The sequence below is a fragment of the Coturnix japonica genome, chromosome 2 (assembly GCF_054131305.1).
Source record: "Coturnix japonica strain WE chromosome 2, WE-NBRP24, whole genome shotgun sequence".
In the NCBI taxonomy this organism is placed as follows: domain Eukaryota; kingdom Metazoa; phylum Chordata; class Aves; order Galliformes; family Phasianidae; genus Coturnix; species Coturnix japonica.
Window position 1 is genome coordinate 120207492 of NC_140664.1, and position 17455 is coordinate 120224946.

General features: G+C 43.3%; 1 protein-coding gene across 1 annotated transcript in view; it reads right to left on the bottom strand.

Annotated features, from left to right (window-relative positions):
* The window catches only part of ZNF804B (zinc finger protein 804B), a 197814-nt gene extending 181034 nt beyond the window's left edge, over positions 1-16780 (bottom strand). The window contains exon 1 of the mRNA XM_015853517.3: positions 15382-16780. Within this exon, the coding sequence (XP_015709003.2) occupies positions 15382-15729 (348 nt within the window). The 5' untranslated portion in view covers positions 15730-16780. The remainder of the gene's footprint in view (positions 1-15381) is intronic.
* Between the last annotated feature and the right edge of the window lie 675 nt (positions 16781-17455).

Genomic DNA, 17455 nt, shown 5'->3' on the forward strand with positions numbered 1-17455 from the left:
GTTCTCCACACCACCCCCACCCTGAGCAACCAGCAGTGACACCCTGTGCATCTCAAAAAGGCAGGATGAGCAACCCAGTCCTCACAGCTCTGTCTTTCATGTCCTCCTGCAGCTTGCCTCCTGTATGTTTTGATGGAGACAGAGAAGTGACCATTAAGCTATCACAGCACACCCTGGTGTAGTGCTGCCATCGGACATGCCTACAGGAGGACAAGCAGAGTGTGTGTACATCATACACCTCATTTAGAAAAACTGAAGCAGTCTCAAAAAACCTCTGGTATCCACTTAGATCCTTAGATGCAATTTTCCATACATAGTTTTCTAGTAGCAATTTTCCAGACTTACCAGATTATTCCTTAGTATCACAGTGGAAGTGCCTACTAACTATGGGTAAAAAAATGAGACACCTCCATCTCCCACTTGCCTAATGGTACCATCAACAACAAGAAGGAATGAGATTACATGAAGGTGAGCCCCTCTTGCCTAGTAAAGCATTGTGCTCAACTGCTTCTCAATACAGAGCTGCAATGCTGGAAGCTTTCAGGTCTCCCAGCTGTGGCAGCTGCCTGCTCTGCACTCATCTGTAAGACAGAAAATGCAAGGTAAATTCACACTCTTGTGAAGAGACCATATCTGATTGTCCTCTACTTTAACAAAGCACAAAGTTCCATTTAAGTCATTTAGGGCATAATTCCTCCTCAAGCAGCCCTATGGATAATGACTGTTGGCAAGTTTCTGGTAAATATTATGTTGGAGGAAACTAACAGTGTGGTCCAAGAGGAAAACAAACAAACAGAAATCCCTCATGAGGCAGTTAAATATACAAGCCCAGAAAATCAGTTTTACATTGTTAATAAAATATTGTGCATTAGATTCCAAAATAAACCTAAAAGTGACACATGTCCCCCATAGGAAAATAATCACTGTGTCAACAGCTGCTGTTAGCTAGCCTAGTCACCAACTTGTATACAAAAATGTAACAGCAGAGAGCAAGTTACTAGTCTAATATTCAGTTACTGAGCTAGTCCCAAGATATTTATTAATATTAAACAGTATGAGAATATTGTCCTGCCCTGGGCAACCTGATCCAGTGGTTTGCAACACTGACCACAACAAGAGGTTGGAGCTCAATGATCTTAAAGATCCCTTCCAACCCAAGCCTTTCTATGATTCTATGATCACTATTTCATATTACTGTATTTCTAATTTAGCAAACATTGTAACTTACTTCTGTGAAGCTTTTCCTATGCTGGAAAATGTGTCTTTTACTTAGATCTGATTTATGCCAACCAAGAATCTGGATCCTGAAAGCACTTGGCACTTGTGTTACCATGATGAGTATTTAAAATATATAGTATAACACTATCTCAAAGTGAATTACTCTAGCTCTGCTAAACCCACTACAAGAATAAGAAATATGGAAGCAAGACCTGAGTCAAACTGCATGCTTCCAGAGAAGGGTGCAAATCAGATCTGCTAAGCAGCAAGAAAGGTGTTATGATGACTGTGCAAATATATACACTATAGCAGCATGGTCTGTATCGCACCAGTATTGTTTGTCAGTCAGTAATATAGAAAGACAGTGTACAGAGCCCAGAAAAAAGAGAAAGGTCTTGTTTCTGGACTACAGTATTTCCTTTCTAATTTAGACTCTATGACTAGAGTGATGTTTCAACCCTGGAGGTCCTGGTTAACTAGTATTCACTAACTTTGGCCAGACTACTTACAAAACAAGGTCTAAATAAAATCTGAGGACCAGAACCACACTGACATAAATAAGCCTTACAAACTGAAATCAATTAACCACATTGATTTACACAAGCTAAATTCTTCCCCTGAGTCGATGGCCTCTGGGTGCTTCTATTGCTTACGCATTTAAACAGTGCTTGAAGGAACTGTGTAAAGCACTCCAAGAAACTCATTATGATTCATAAATGTTCTCTAACCTGCTCTTTATCTTTGAAACTTATTGCCCAAGAAGTGAAGCTGAGTAGCACATGGACGTCACATGTACTGGTACTCTGTCTACTGGAGGCTCAAGACAGACTTGTAATTCTGTTTGTAATGCATGTTGCCACTCCATCTTGTCCACCCACCAGCCAGCTGTCAGGAGATGCAGATGCTACTCATCAGTCTTTGGATGTTACCACACAATCCAAGGTACAGCCCTATCTTCAGCATATCCTTATGGGAGATGGAACCAAGGCTACACTCACAGGTAACAAAGTAAATTTGTGACATGGCTCAAGCACATATGCAACCATCAATACGGTTTTGTATTTACAGTACTTCCCAGCACAGTTTTGGGTTGTGGTCCCCACCGTTCTCTCAAAGCCCAGATATAGTTTGGGGATCAGGAGGTTAGGAAAAGGCTCCCTTGTTTCAAGGTGAAAAAAAGTGTGTCCATGTGGGAAAACATTGTAAGTGTCTGCATTTGCCTTCAAGGCTCTGTCACTTCCACCTTTGCTGCGCAGGCATGGCATCAGAGTTCCTCTGACAGGATCCTGATCTCAGTATCCACTCTGTTTTATTCTATAGAGAAGTTACAATTAGTGGTAAATGCATACGTGTTATTAGGTCTCAGCTTCTTCTAAAAACTGTAAGCCCATGATGGAGTGCAAAGAGTGGGAAAGCAGAGGGCAGTCCCACAATGTCTGACACACAGAAAACTTATAGCTTCAAGGAGAATCCATAACAGGTCTTCCACCCAGTGCTCAATATAGACATTTGTTACTATTACAGAAACTCGGGTTGATGAAAACACTTAGGCATGCAAACAACATCTTATGTTGATTTCCCTTTAGAGAGTACCTCCCTTTGTTTGATGGCATGTAAACACCAATGCTGAGCAATTCCAAATTCCAATATACATTTAATACCTGCAGAACCGTTCTGACACATCTATAGGTTTGTTTCCTTCTGCAGGCAGTTATAAGCTACACAAGTTCTCTTCTGCTCTATCTGATATTGTATCAGAGAGAAAAGAAGATGTGAAGTTTCTATTAAATTTTTAACATAGGTGGAAGGCAAGTGGATGAGGCAGGCTCTTCTCAGTGGTGTATAGTGACAAGACAAGGACTAATGGCATAAAACATGAACACAGGACGTTTTGTACTAACATGCAGAAGAACTATATGGTAAGAGTGATGGAGCACCAAACAGGCTGCCCAGAGAGGCTGGGGAGACTCCCCTTCTATGTAGATTTCCAAGACCCAGTTGGACACCTACCTATGTGACCTATTGCAGGGGTACCTGCTTCAGTGAGGGGTTGGACTTGATGATCTCTTGAGGTCCTTTCCACCCCCTGCAATTCTGTGGTTCTGTGAAACTAAAACTTCTGGCCAAATACATTTGCACAGATTAAACTGCTAACAGTGAAGTTACTCTAGCAGGTGCAAAACCTGAGCAAGATTCAAGACCAAGAAGAAGTCAAGATGAAGAAAAAGTTAGAGCAAATATGCAGAGTCAGTGACTACTGCTCTACGAAAAATAGAAACAGGAGATATATAGTTTCTAGAAGAAATACAAAGTCAAACCTCACACACTGAGGATGAAATGTCCTGAGGTTGTCCAGGTCGCATCAAGTTTCTCCAGATTTACATCACAGAAATGATGTATGTTTGGTCCTGATTTCAGGTGGTGTAGGAATTCACAGGCATACAGGACTGGCCAGGGCAGAGCACCAGGAGCATCAATCTGATGCACACCTTGAGGTAAGATAAATGCCTATACATCTCTATCTCTACAAAAGTTCTTAGGACTGTTCTCTGGCACTGGGGGCACAACAGCTTGTGTCAGTGCAGTGAAAGTCTACTAGCTTCCAGAAGCAAGTATTCACATGTAAACTGTGTGCTGGCAATGGCCCTGCCCTGTGCTAATTCTCCAACCTTCCCCAGATTTGGGAGAGGGCCTCTAGGTCCATGACACAAGAACACTGGAAACAGTGCTCACAATTTTATAGCCTATCTGATTAAGCTCCGGTACTTGGCATAGCCCTGGTGTTGTTTACTAATACAGATGCAGCCTTTGAGGCTCTGAGCCTCCGTGCTTTCTGAGGTGAGCTCATTTACTTTGCAATTAACCTCTCCAATCCCATTTATTATACCTGCTTGCTTTCCTGTTTAGTGTCGCTTCTGAAAACCAAGCCACCTCCACGTCTGCCAGCAGAAGTACCTACAGCCTTTGTTCACTGTCCTTCAGAGCAGCAGCGAGGATTCACATTCCTATTGTTTCTTCTCCTCGCTGTGAAGTACAGCGTAGGACTCCAGCTCTAAATCACTGTACTTGAGGGCTCATTCAGTTCTTAATATGCAGATCTTATCAAAATATATTAGTACCATCGAGTAGAAAATTGATATCTCTATGTTTCTTCATATGGCACATATCCTTTATAACTGTAAGAGTTTTGCACCCTACAATTTATCATACAGTACGCTATAATCAAAAACATCAATCTTTTTAAGGCTGTCGAATGCCTAATGCCTCATTCACCATCCTTATTAACCAGAGGTTAGAATATAAACATAAACTAAGTACATAACAATGAGAGAAAAAAAAATTATTTTATGATATATGAGATGAGCAGCCATACCTTTTTTTAAGGAGACAGTTCAAAGGAGCTTTACATATTTAAAACTCTTCAGGGTAAGGTACTACAATCACTTAATCAGTTATTATTCTTTGCCTGCAATCAGGAAGCTAATTAGAATCTTTCTAACTGCTGTCAGGCAAATAGAAGGGTAGGAGCTGAACTTTGTACGGACCTGGGAAGAAAGGCTGTCAGCAGTGCCTCACAGTAGTGGTGGTCTCACCACTACTCTGATTATTCTGCTGTGGGTTGTGGACATGGGGCTTTTGTTGGGTTTAGGGTTTTTTTAAAATGATTATTCAAGTTTACAGTTTACTTGGTGCAATGATTAACTGCAGAAGCTTCTAAAACATGCATTTTGAGTACTTTTTAAAATAATTAATGTATTCATCAGACAGTGCTCTTTGCAGTACCAGAAAGGCAACATTACTGCAATTAGACATATTGTGACCAAAAAAAAAAAAAATATTCAGGGTAAGCAACAGCATTTGGATAGAAGGGAAAGGTTTTCAAGGTCCTTATTACTGAAGCTAATAGATGAATTCTAGCTTGAAAAAGAAAAACTAGAAGCAGATTTTCTGCTAAAATATTGTGTATACACACTCACCCTATGTCTGAATATCTCAAAAGCTTCCTTTACTAGGCTTAAAGAATTTGTCTTCAAGAATAGACAGTGGAAACAAAATATTTTTTCTATGGTTTTTGAAAATGTTTCTTACAGCTTGGTTTTGTTGACTCTGAAGATTATGTGAGCACTGTTAAATCATTCTGTAAACCTGGATAAACTCTTTTCAAGGAAACAATTTATTTAACTTCCAGTGATTTGCTGTTAAAGGCTGATCCCGCAGCCTGCAAATATCAAATTCTGTCACCTACACAATCAGTGACTATTTAAGGTGATGAAACAATACTGTGAACAAATAGATACCCAGGCTGGTAGACCTTTCTCCATCAGAAGTCATAAGACAACGCGTGGACAGAACACTATTTCAGCTATCACCTTAAGAAACATTTACTTTATAGAATGAAAAACCCAATTCTGTCAATAATCCTTTTTTCCAAAATCTTCACAAAATGAAAACTTGTTCCTCAGTAGTTACAAGAGAGCTCTACACCAGTATTGCACAGATATATTAACCTAGCCAAAATGGGAAGTGTATCCTTCTGCTCCAAGTGTCATGATTTTCAAATAAGGCATATCCTCTAGGGATTACATTTAGAGGCAGGATTTTTTGTGGTTTTGTTGGGGTTTTTTTGTTTGTTTGATCGTGTTCTGAGGACTGTTAACTTCTGAGATAAATAACCACAATGATGCATATGGGTTTTTTTTCGTAGTTTAACTTCTAAGACACGCTTATTATCATACATAATAATCATTATTATAATACTAAAATGCCAAATAATGGATGTGAGCACAGTGAGATAGTGAGTGGTGTGTTTCAGCAGTGGTGACAACAACAGTGGGTCACCTCCATTGATGCAGATTCTGACAAGCACGGCATGTAGGCTCTTTTTTGTTACTGGTGAAAATGCACAGCTAATGGTAGTGACTATGTTTAAAAATAATGATTTGTGTCCGAGGATTTTCACTATCAAATACTATTACTATATTATTTGTATTGTATTCTGCAGAAATAAAAAGGAGGCATTACTTTAGGAGCAACCTACGTATACAGCGCAATATACACTTCCAACAGAAATCCTTTACCACATGATGTACAATACATGACGGTGTTAAACAGATCTTCAGCAGAAGATATAACAAAAGACAAAAATAAAACACTTGTATATTCAAAGCTCATTCCAATGTCATTTTTGTTTCATAAGATATGAATACAATTTCTGCATCAGAGAACACACATCTGTGATTTTTCTATTGATTATTAGTAACAACATTTATCACTCACTCCCAGAAACAGAACTTTCTGTATGTTATTTATTTTGTGCTGTCTCAATCACTGCTCAGCCTTCCTTATATTGCCTCTCTGCCATACTGAATAACCAAGTGCACATATATTTTTCCAGTGAAAATCCAAAATCTTTGTACTAAAATCTTGCTGCCCTTCTTCAGACCTGCTCCAGTACCTCAATATCTTTTCTGTACTGAGGTGCCCAAAGCTGACCACAGTACTTGAGATGAGGCCTCACCAGTGCCAAGTACAGGGGCAGGATGACTTCCCTAGACCTGCTCACCACACCATTCCTGATACAAGGCAGGATGATGGTGGATTATGTTTGGTGACCCTGCCAGGCAGGGGGGTTGGAACTACTTGATCCTTGAGGTCCCTTCCAACCCGGGTCATTCTGTGATGCCATTGGCCTTCTTGGCCACCAGGGCACACTGCTGGCTCATATTCAGCCAACTGTCCATCAGTACACCAAGGTCCCTTTTCATCAGTCACCTTCTTTCCGCATAGATTTTGCTGTCTTTTCTTTACAGCAAAGTAAGTGCATATCTAATACTGAAGAAGTCACATGCCATTGTCCAGTAGATGAACGCAATATAGTATCCTTTGATCTCTATCAAGGAAGAACAAAAGTACAGCTTTGTAAGGAATGCAGTTAAACATACAGAGAGCTAGGAAAGCCTGCACTCAGTGGCATTTACAGGGTGTCTAATTATTATTTTATAAGAACAAACTACTTGCAAACACATCACATTGTGTGCTCTCATCTTTTGCCATATGGGGACCTGTATGATTGTGCTTTTTAGTTTTATTTTCTAAACAATCCTCAGTAACTGTGTGATAATTCTGTGCTCATGCAACATGGAACCAGGTGTGCAGTGCCCTCCCTGCAGTGATAACTGCATCTCTAGGTGATCTTTGGCTTAGACCTGTTGGCCGTATGAGTTGTGGCCTCCCAGCAGAGTCTGCTCCTGTGCCATGACAGCTTCCAGCACTGCAGAGCAGACAGAGCATTACCTGGAAATAAGCAATGCTTTTCCCACATGGAGAAATCCTTTTAATTATCCAGTACGCTGTTCACCTGCCATTTGGACCACAGTATTCACCAAGCAACCAATGTGTGATCACTGCAAATTCTTTCCCTGTCCATCTATAGTGCATCACTAGAAACTTCTTGTGACCATAGACAAGGGTATTGATATCTGAACCTAGTTTTCCTGGTTAAATATAGCATGTCATGATTGCACATCTTTTTTGCCTTCTCAGAACAACTCCCCCAGAAAACATCAATGGTCTGAGCTTTTCACACAACTCAAAAGTCGTTCTTCCTCTGAAAATTTGATGATGAGCACAGAAAACAAGAAAACTAGCATAGACAAATCATTTGTACTGTTTGTTGCTGAAACCTATAAAAAAAACCTACAAAAAAATAGAAGTATGAGAAACTGAATACAAAAACTATCCTTTGAAAATAACATTAAAAATGTATAGAATAGGTACACATGACTGTAAGAGTTTGCATTTCCAGCAGACCACAGACCATAGCAGTCACATAGTCCTTATTTGTAATTTCTATTTACACCTATCCTGCAGATAGGATTTTTAACCCCAAAATGCTGCCTACAGATTATTTTACTATCAAAGGGTGTTTTCAGGAAGTCGAAGCCTTTGCTTTCCAATCTAGTTTCACAAGCCTTCCTTCCTAACCCATTGCAATCTAAGCTGGAAGTGCAGGCTGCAGATATACAGCCGATTACAACTCAGAATTTTCTCAACAACATCAAATACATCTCTCCAGTTCAGTCTGAGCAGAATATAGATGGAATATTTCTGTTGACACAAATGCATTAAATCTGTTTTACAATGTGTTCCAGGGAAAACATAAATTGAAAAATTGGTATCAAATAGAGTTGATTAATGTATGAATTGTTTCAGAGCTGCATGCAATCTCCCAGCAATAGATGCTGCTTCTTTACTTGAACCAGCTTGCCAATTATCATTATGTGTAACTATGAAACTGGGACAAAATTATGATGATGATGTTTACAACTTATCCAGTATGCACATAAATTTAGTCTAGTATTAACAATTAAAAAAAAAAACCAACAACGAAACGCAAACAAAAAGCTGTCATTAAGGCATCTTACAACTGGGTACATAACTGTGCTCTGTGCAGTCCACAGCATTTTTAGGCACGCAAGCTTTCCCCAGGACAAATCTTGTTACCCATCCACAGTAGCTGACTGCACAAGACCAGCAGTCATACATGCCCACATAAAATACAGAAATGCAGAACTCTGAATATCTACATCCAATATTAGAGTGCTTACCTACAGCATCACCTGTGCATATTGTCATCGTAAACAGAGTTGTTTTGATGATACAAAAAATAACAGCAGAGCTGGCTGAACCTTGAAAAACAGTGTTTCCAACTCTTGATAGGAATGTGAAATAGTTGTTTTAAAGGATATACTTATTGCTATTCAAAAATGTTTGGATGCATGGAGTTCTGCATGCACATATGTTTGCAAAATATTTTTCCCCAGTGAAGACCATTTAATTTCTTGGATGATCAAACTGGAATGTTAATGGTATCCTTGAGTGTTCGGTTGGGAATTCCAGCTCCTGCAGGCCCATTTATACATCTAAACTTATCTTTGCCATTCGGTTGTTCCTGTGATGAACTTCATTTGACCTTTTAAATAAATTTCCCCGATACATGTTGTTGGTTTTTTCACAGTAGTACCTGTAAACAAACCTTTCACAGTGATATCCTAGATCTGGAGCTCTAAAAGGATTACAGCTTCTGCTGTATGTTGTAACAAATGCAATGCCCTGGCTTCAAGAGTAAAGACCCGCAGGGCATCAAAAACAATGTGTCCATCCGAAGAGCAACGTTTATACACGTGGATAGAAAAATAAAGCAGCAAAACTGAATCTCTTACAGTGCACTACCAGCAGCATTTTAAAATAGCAGTATGTCAGCAGGTAGTTAAAAATATTTTGCATTTCTATTTTTCCCCTCAGAAAAATCAACGTTTTCCCTTGGGGAACAGTTTTCCACACTCTTCTTAATGCATCCTACAGGTTGCCTAATACTAGTGAGAAAACTGGCATTTGCAAGTAACAAGGACCACAGTCTTTTAAAATAATCAGTTGAAATGTAATAAAAAGCCTTAACAAATATTCCTGAAAAGTGTTACATGCCAAAGGAAGGAAAAGAAAAAAGAGAGAAGCTCACTTTGTAGCAAGATGTTCTATCAGGGGAAGCCAAGTAGGAAAAAACAACAACTTGACCAACTTCTTGGCCATTCTTTGAAAGCTCTCTTCCTTCACCATTTAGCAACCCCTCACTAGAAGGTCATTCTTTCAATGATGTTTTTTTATGCAGAGAATCATATATCAAATGAAAGTATCTGCATTAACATATTGCTACACTCTGTGTGTGTAAAACGTGTTTGAGCCTCGAGTGAGGGTGCAAATGGATGTAACAGCAATGTCTCAGGTTGGAAGTAATGGTCAAACAAGTATTGCCACATCCAACATCAGAAAGAAATCAGTCTAGTCTTAAGAACTCAGTTGAGGGACCAGTAAAAATACTAGACGGCTAGAAGGGCACAGAAAAACATAAAGCACCTGTTTAACATTATAGCTAATTGTGAGTGCAGGAAATGGCCCCAGAAGAAATTTGCTGAAGGCAATTAAATTTGATTATAATATCATATACAAAGTGTAAGGCCCGTTGACAGAATCAGAAACAAAATATGCTCAAAAGTCATAGATAACAAAAAAAAAAAAAAAAAAAAAAGGTTTAATACATGGCATAAGCAGCAATGCTACAAGTATTTTCTGAAGGCTTATTTTTGCCCTCTTGCATTGCAGAAATTTACAGAAAGCACAGAAACTCCATTAAAACCATAAAATCAGGAAACAAGTTTACCTCAAACTTTAGTGTGGGCTCCATCGACGCTTATGTTCTGCAGCATGCTGAAGGCACTAGGGTGGGCAGGAAATACATTTAGCTCTGATATGAAGTGCTCAGAAGCATTGAGATCAGAAAGTAGGTAGAAGTAAGGTGACTGACCTCACCTGTGTTTCTCCCCATGTGCACAATGCAGAGCACGTGGCAGCATCTCAGGGAGCACCACCTGCCCCACTCTCAGCACAGTGCAAGGCTTCCTCCTGTCAGGAGCCCACCTCTGCACCTGGCAGCTCAACATAAGAGTGTAAGCATCATTTTTTGTTTCCTTTCCTATTTCTCCCTCTTTTTTTTTTTTTTTTTTTCCCCCTCCTATATTACAGTTGTTTTGCTTTGTTTTGTTTCCCTTTCTTTCCATAATAACTACCCAAATCCCATTGTTTATTGTTTATTGGACCCTCTGGTTCACTACTGGTCACTTCATACAACATCTCTTAACACGTTGCTTTCTCCTCCAGACAACTCCTCCAGCAGTGCCCACAGCACAACCTACCTCTGCCTTTGGAGCAGTTGGTGGCACACACACAGTACTGAGGAACAAAAGGATTGACATCAGTGACTCACAGGTTCCATGGTTTTCCAGCTGATCACAGAGGCTCCCTCCTTTCAACCTTTCAAGTGGCCACCCAGACACTTCACAACGTATGCCATGTCAAGTAACCTCTCAATTGCTTTCTCACATCTCTGCCTGACACACATCTCTCACTGGTGGCAAACACCAAACTCCCATTTTCTGCTCTGGACTCACCCATACTGGTGTATTCCCTTTAACTTAGATACTTGTGCTATAGCTCTGCTGCTCTCTGCTTACAGCCTCTAATTCCTCTCCCACCCCTTTATTTTCTAAGATTTCAAATAACCAGTGCTGTTATCTGCTGCGGAGAGTAATGAGGTGCTGCTCAGCACTGGTTACACTTGCTCTAGTGCTGGAACAGCATGTTTGTGGCTTGATATCAACTAAACAGTCATTGATTCCAAGTAGCTGTGAGGGGCTTATTTATTGCTATTGGAACCTCTGAGCTCAGGGTGAGGGCTGTGCCTTTGAAGAGCCAGCTCTGTGCAACACAGCAGCACTTCCCACCCCCAACAACCCACAGAAATTAGGCAAACCCTAAGTGCAGTGGAGCAGCTGCCTGACAGACTGATTAGCAAATGGTGTAAAAAAGTGTGTGAAAAATACTGCATTCAGCTGAAGCTGTGGGGAACAACGGAAGGAAAATAATTAGCCAAGTCAGATATTGGCTAAGGCACTGGGTCTTCTGAGCCTTCTGCTTCCTTCATCGTACAAAGGGATCTTTAAATAACTGGTAGTAAACGAGGCTTTGTTTATATATCACCTTAAAAAGCTACAGCAGAGCTGTGCACCCTAATAGCATCACTGGCTCTGACATGATTCATAGGCAAGGGGGCCATCTGCTGAATTCCCAGCACTGCTTTCTGTTGTATCCTGCAAGGTTTTACCTGGAAGTTGCACAGCTGCGTCCCCTCCAGCATCAGCACTGCCAGGCTGTGAGGTGACAGCACGCCTCCAGGCAGGCCTGGCTGCAGGTAAGCACTGCAGCGCATCTGCCGTGGCTGCAAAACCACAGCCAGCAAGTCAGCACAGCAATCCACATCAGGCTCAAAAATCCTGCAGACAGTATCCCAGCCTGAAATGCATGCAAGAGCTCCATGTCCAAATGCATTTCAGTAAGTAGAGATTTTCAGTGAGAAAAATTCCTACTGCTTGCTTGTAATATGGTCACAAACAGAACTTTTCAGGCAAAAGCCAAATGCTTAAGCATGGAATCACCTCTATACAACAAGCAGTTCTCCCCTCCCACTTACTGCCCTTTCCCCTCAGCAGTGCTGGCACTACCAGACCCAGCGCTTTCTTTCCTGACACACAACTCATTGGGAATTGCTTCTCATTCCATTCTTCCTAAACTCATCACCACATACTCCTAACTAGTTTTTTCTACACAGGGAAATGATCAGAGGAAATGTGGATTTTTTAAGTGACCTTACAACGATGTCTCCCCAGGTCAATATGTGCAGATGAAGTGCATTACCTTTGTAGTCTTCATATGGCACTGAGGGAAGTGGTTTAGTGCTAGTCCAATGATGGGTTGATTTTTGGACTTGGTCATTTCACCTTTCCCAACCTTTATGATTGTACATATCTTTGTTCTCGGTACTGCTACAGCACACAGTCTCTCTATACCAGAAAGATGGATCAAATTTGTTTCCGATGCAATAACAGCAAAGAATGCTAAATAAATACTACTGAAAAATCCTTGTTCACATAGCCATGAAATTTGATAAAGGTATTTAAAATATTCACCACTGTTCTCATTTTGGAAAGCATAGCCTTAAGTCTACTGACATTTCATGGTCTGTTAATATAGCACTTTAAATACAGAAAGGTACACATTATACATTAAAAATTTGGTAGGCTCATGAATAAGATAGTTCATAGTATACAAATAGAGGATTGTTCAATGGTAGGAAATATAACTCATAATCTTTGAGGTTACTTCCAAGGTTAGCATTTTAAAAATGGCTGTGAGATATAACTTATATCTTCCAAAGTCACAATCAGGAGCTATTAAATGAAATAATTAAACAAAAAAGCACAGAGTACACAATTAAATGCCACTTGTTTAGGACCTACTTAGACACAGAAGTGGTCTGAAGTTTAACTCAGAGCTTACTGTTAAAGAAAATACAACAGTTTTGAAGGTGTGTTTGTATGGTGCTATTTGTTGGTTGTTTTTATTTCTTATTTATTTTTTCTCCCATGCTGAAAACAGTTTTATTACCTCAGTTATTACTAAATTCCAGTACGGATAACTCCCACCTCCATAATATAAGAACATACCCAGGTGTTGTATTCACTGTTCCCAGTCCTGAACACATTGATGAGCAAGAAGTATATGGTCTGGAAAGTTGAAAGTTTGTAAGCACATAGAGATAACTGTGGAAAATCACTCCTTTCAGTAAGTAAGAGTATATGATAATCTAGCTTGCCAACAAAGCATTCCTTATTTTTCACCTGAAAGTTGGACTCCCCTATGAAAATATGAAAACAGCATCTATAAAAGCAGTAGTAAAAGCTAAATGCCAAACACTTAAAAGTAAGAACTCTAGATCTACAGTTACCCAGCACCAATAAAACACTGATACACCACACACCTGCAGTCCCACCACTACTTGGAGCTCAGCCCAGCACCCCAAAAGCCTCACTGGCTGCAAAGGGTGCTCAATAAAACAAAAGACCTCCCCCCCCCCCCAAAAAAAAACACGAGTGTGAAAAAGTGAAAGTTTCCCCTCATTAGTTCAGAATGAAAGCTAAGGAGTGCTAAAACCCAGGGTTTCTTTCCTATATAAATGGTCAAAAGTCACGTAAAACATCCCAAATTCTGGTCATGTTAATTTCAAAACCAAGCGGTCTTGCTCCTAGCTTCAGGCTCAGGAAAGCTCACAGGAAAGAATGTTCCTATGTAAGGAAAGAAACCTGAGCTTATTTTCAACCTTTTTTCCCCCCTTTTCCACTAAACTCTTGAGTTGACTTGAGACTACTTCAATGTTGAGCAACATCTATTTTATTTATTTTTTTTTTAACAAAGTAAATATTGTTCCTTGATGAGAAACAAAATCAAAACTATTTCCTGGTCTTGTATTTGCATTTAAAATATATATATATTCTCCCACCAGTTAAAAGAACTGTCTCAAAAATGGTCATTTGTTAACAAAATCGGATAATTATATTCATCTCATGAAGCATTTAAGCTGAGGGGAGCTGCACACACACTCACTATGTAGGTAGGAAGAAAGGCAAAGAAGTCGGGAAGTGAAGGATGCGAGACATAACAGTATTTGAGGGATAATATCTCCTGACACTTGAACAGAGCTTCAGTTCTACTGCGTACAGCACACAATACTCAGAGCAAAGTATTTACAATCACGCTTCCTCCCACTTTAGACCTTTGAGGTTTGTCACCTCTCGAACTGCGGGGTGAAATCTCTCTCCCGCTCTGACCGCGACCCCTCCGTATTTCGGGGGGTTCCACGCACGGGGTGGGATGAGGGAGCGCGGACACAGCTCAGCCGGCGCCGTCCGGCGGTACAGCGGTGCGGTGCCGTACCGCACAGCGAGGAGCAGCATTGAAGGGCGAACCCGCGGGCGCTGTTAGCGAGCGGCTGTAGGGCACCGGGGGGGGGATTTCAGACGAAGAGGGAAATATCGGTCGCTTTGCTTCATTCCATCACCGAAAGTCAAGAAACAGAAAGCACAGACTTCATCATCGCGGGCGGTTTCCTGAAGGAATTTGGGGTGCGGACGCGTTGTGGGGCACTGCCAAAGCCAAAGGGCTGAGCAGCGGAACGGGGGCATCCCCGGCACTTTTGGATTGCGGGAAGAGGCTGTCCGGACCCAGGAGCGCTCCACCGAGACGGAGAACGTTCGGCCCCGGCCGGGGAGCGTTTGGGATGCTCAGCGCCCGGAGGAGAGGCTGCGACGCACCGCTCTGCCCCGGCCCCGAACGCCTCTCGCGACCCGCCCGGACATCACAGCGCAGCACGGCGGCTCACCGCTATCGGACGTCCCCAAACTTCCCGCACCCTGCGCCCAGGCTTCGGGTATCCCGGCACACAGCCAGCTCGGGTATGAACGCAGCATCAAAACCTGAGACCGGGCACCGAACCGCCACACTCGAAACCTCCCCCGGCGGCCGCCCCCAACTTCCCTGCAGAGCTCCGGCAGCGACCTTTCCTCCCTCCTTCCCTCCCTGCCTCCATCCCTCCGTGCATCGCCGCAGCCCCACGCCCGCCCCTCCGCGGGGACCCGCGGCCACTTCCCCGCTCGATAAACTTTTCCACGCCACCCACCCACCCCGCGCCGCCGTGGGCCCCCGCCCCGCTCCTACCGTGCGGGGGGCAAGCGAGGGAGAGAGCGCGGAGGCGGCAGTTACCGGCGAGCGAGCGCCGTTCTTGCAGAGCGGTCCCCTGAAGACGCCTTTGATGCCGCGGTAGTGCCCGTTGCTGAGGTGCCGGGAGCTGATGACCAGGTAGCACGCCATGCGGGGCCCCGGGCGGGCCGCCCGCTCCTCGGCGGCGGCGGCGGCGGCAGCGCTACCCCCGGCGGAGCGGGAGCCCGCATGAAGGAGCGGGCGGAACCGCGGCGGCGATGTCCCCGCCGCCGGCTCATCCAGCGGCCGGCCGAGCGCTGCCAGCAGCGGGGCGATGCGCGGAGGGCGGCAGCAGCCACAGCACATCCGAGGGAGCGCGGAGGCCAGTCCGCATGCTGCTCCGCTGGCGGCAGGCGGCCCCGCGGAGAAGGGCAGCGCGCAACTTGCACAGTCCGCCGCTGCTACGGCCCCTTCCCTCCCTCTTCCTCCTCCTCCTTTTCCTCCTCCTCCTCCTCAGAGCAGGCCGCTGGCAGGCGCGATCCGGAGGGGAGTTTCTCGGCGGCAGCTCCCCATGGCTCTTCCCTCCGCCCGCCCGCTGCCTGCAGCCCCGCGCCGTGCCGTGCCGTGCCGCAGCCGGCGCCGCGCCTCATTCACCTCCGCCGGCGGCGGGCGGGGGCGGCGCGGGGCGGGGGCGGAGGAGGGGTCGGACCGGCCGGGGAGCTGCGCCCCAGCCCCGCGATCCGACGGGTAGAGGGACCCTCCTCCTCCTCCTCCTTCTCCCTCTCCTCACTCTCTTCATCCAACTTTCCCTCTGCCGGGAGAACCACGTCCTGTCCTTTGCTGCCCTCCCCATCTCCGCTGCCGCCTTTCTCCCGGCCCCTACGTAAGCCCCACCGTCCCGCAACGTGGAGCCGGCCAGATGGGCCCGCAGCCCGCGGCTGGTCGCTGTGTTACACCCCAACTTCTGGCTGTGCCCACCCCAGAGCACTGGGGTATACGATGCGGTTTGTGACCTAAGTGATGTGCGGGGAACAGCGAGTAGGACGTGCCTCCAGCGATCAGCGCTGAAACAGGTTGTTCTTCGTCCTTCTGCAAGAGGCGCAGTGCTGTGCGCTCAGGGCTGGCAGTGCAAGCTCAGCTCCTTTTCAGCAGGTCACAGGTATTGTCTCTGCTCTGTTACTTACTAAGTCGATAAAAGTAAGTCGATAAATCATCCGGCGTTCAGAGTCACCTGCAGATCTTTCATTTCTTCCAAGTAGATTACTCGAAGCTGCAGATAACAAGCATTTCAGATCCTTCATTTCAACCCGGGAAAGCCCATGTTTTCAGCTACTTAGTGAATGCAACTAATTTTAGCCTCAAAAGAGCAATTTTCCTGTAAACATAACATAAATTTAAATTAAAAAGAAAATCTCACACAAACCTCTGAACTGTATAGATAAAAAGGTCATGAGAAATCAAATGTCAGCTTTTGGCTGTATATGTAAAACAGTGTCATACAACCTTAGTATCAAGTGCTTCCCATACTGTATAAAATTTCACTCTCTGTGTGTGTATGTACATGTATGCCAATAGTCAAATCTATTACTGTATACTTAATGAATAACTATATGATGTTACAAAGCAAATCTGAAGTTAGAATAACCCAAGGTGGGAGCAGCATATTGAGAACATACTTTATTTACCATATATAACAGATTTCAAAATAATAATAAAATAAAAGAGAAGTAGAGAAAAGAAAGGAAAAGTCACAACTGTGTGAAGGGGTTAAATTGAGGAAATGGGTGTAAAATAAACAGGAGGTAGTGTGTAGCTGTGCTGTGGACTCATTGCTGAAGGCCATGGTAGAAGACAGAGTAGTCACATGGCTCAGTGCAGTCAGGCTCTGTGGCCCAGAAACAGAGCTGTGCCCATAGCAGATATGTGCAGGGCTTTTCTCAAGCAAGTCATGATGAAGAGTGACTTCTTAGAAATTACACCACCACACTGAACAAAGATTGCAGCTGTTAATCTGGGGGCAGAGATGAGCTGTTATGATTAGTTCCTCCCACAAGTCCCACAAGGGAATGGCTTGAAATTTAGCTTTGTTGGC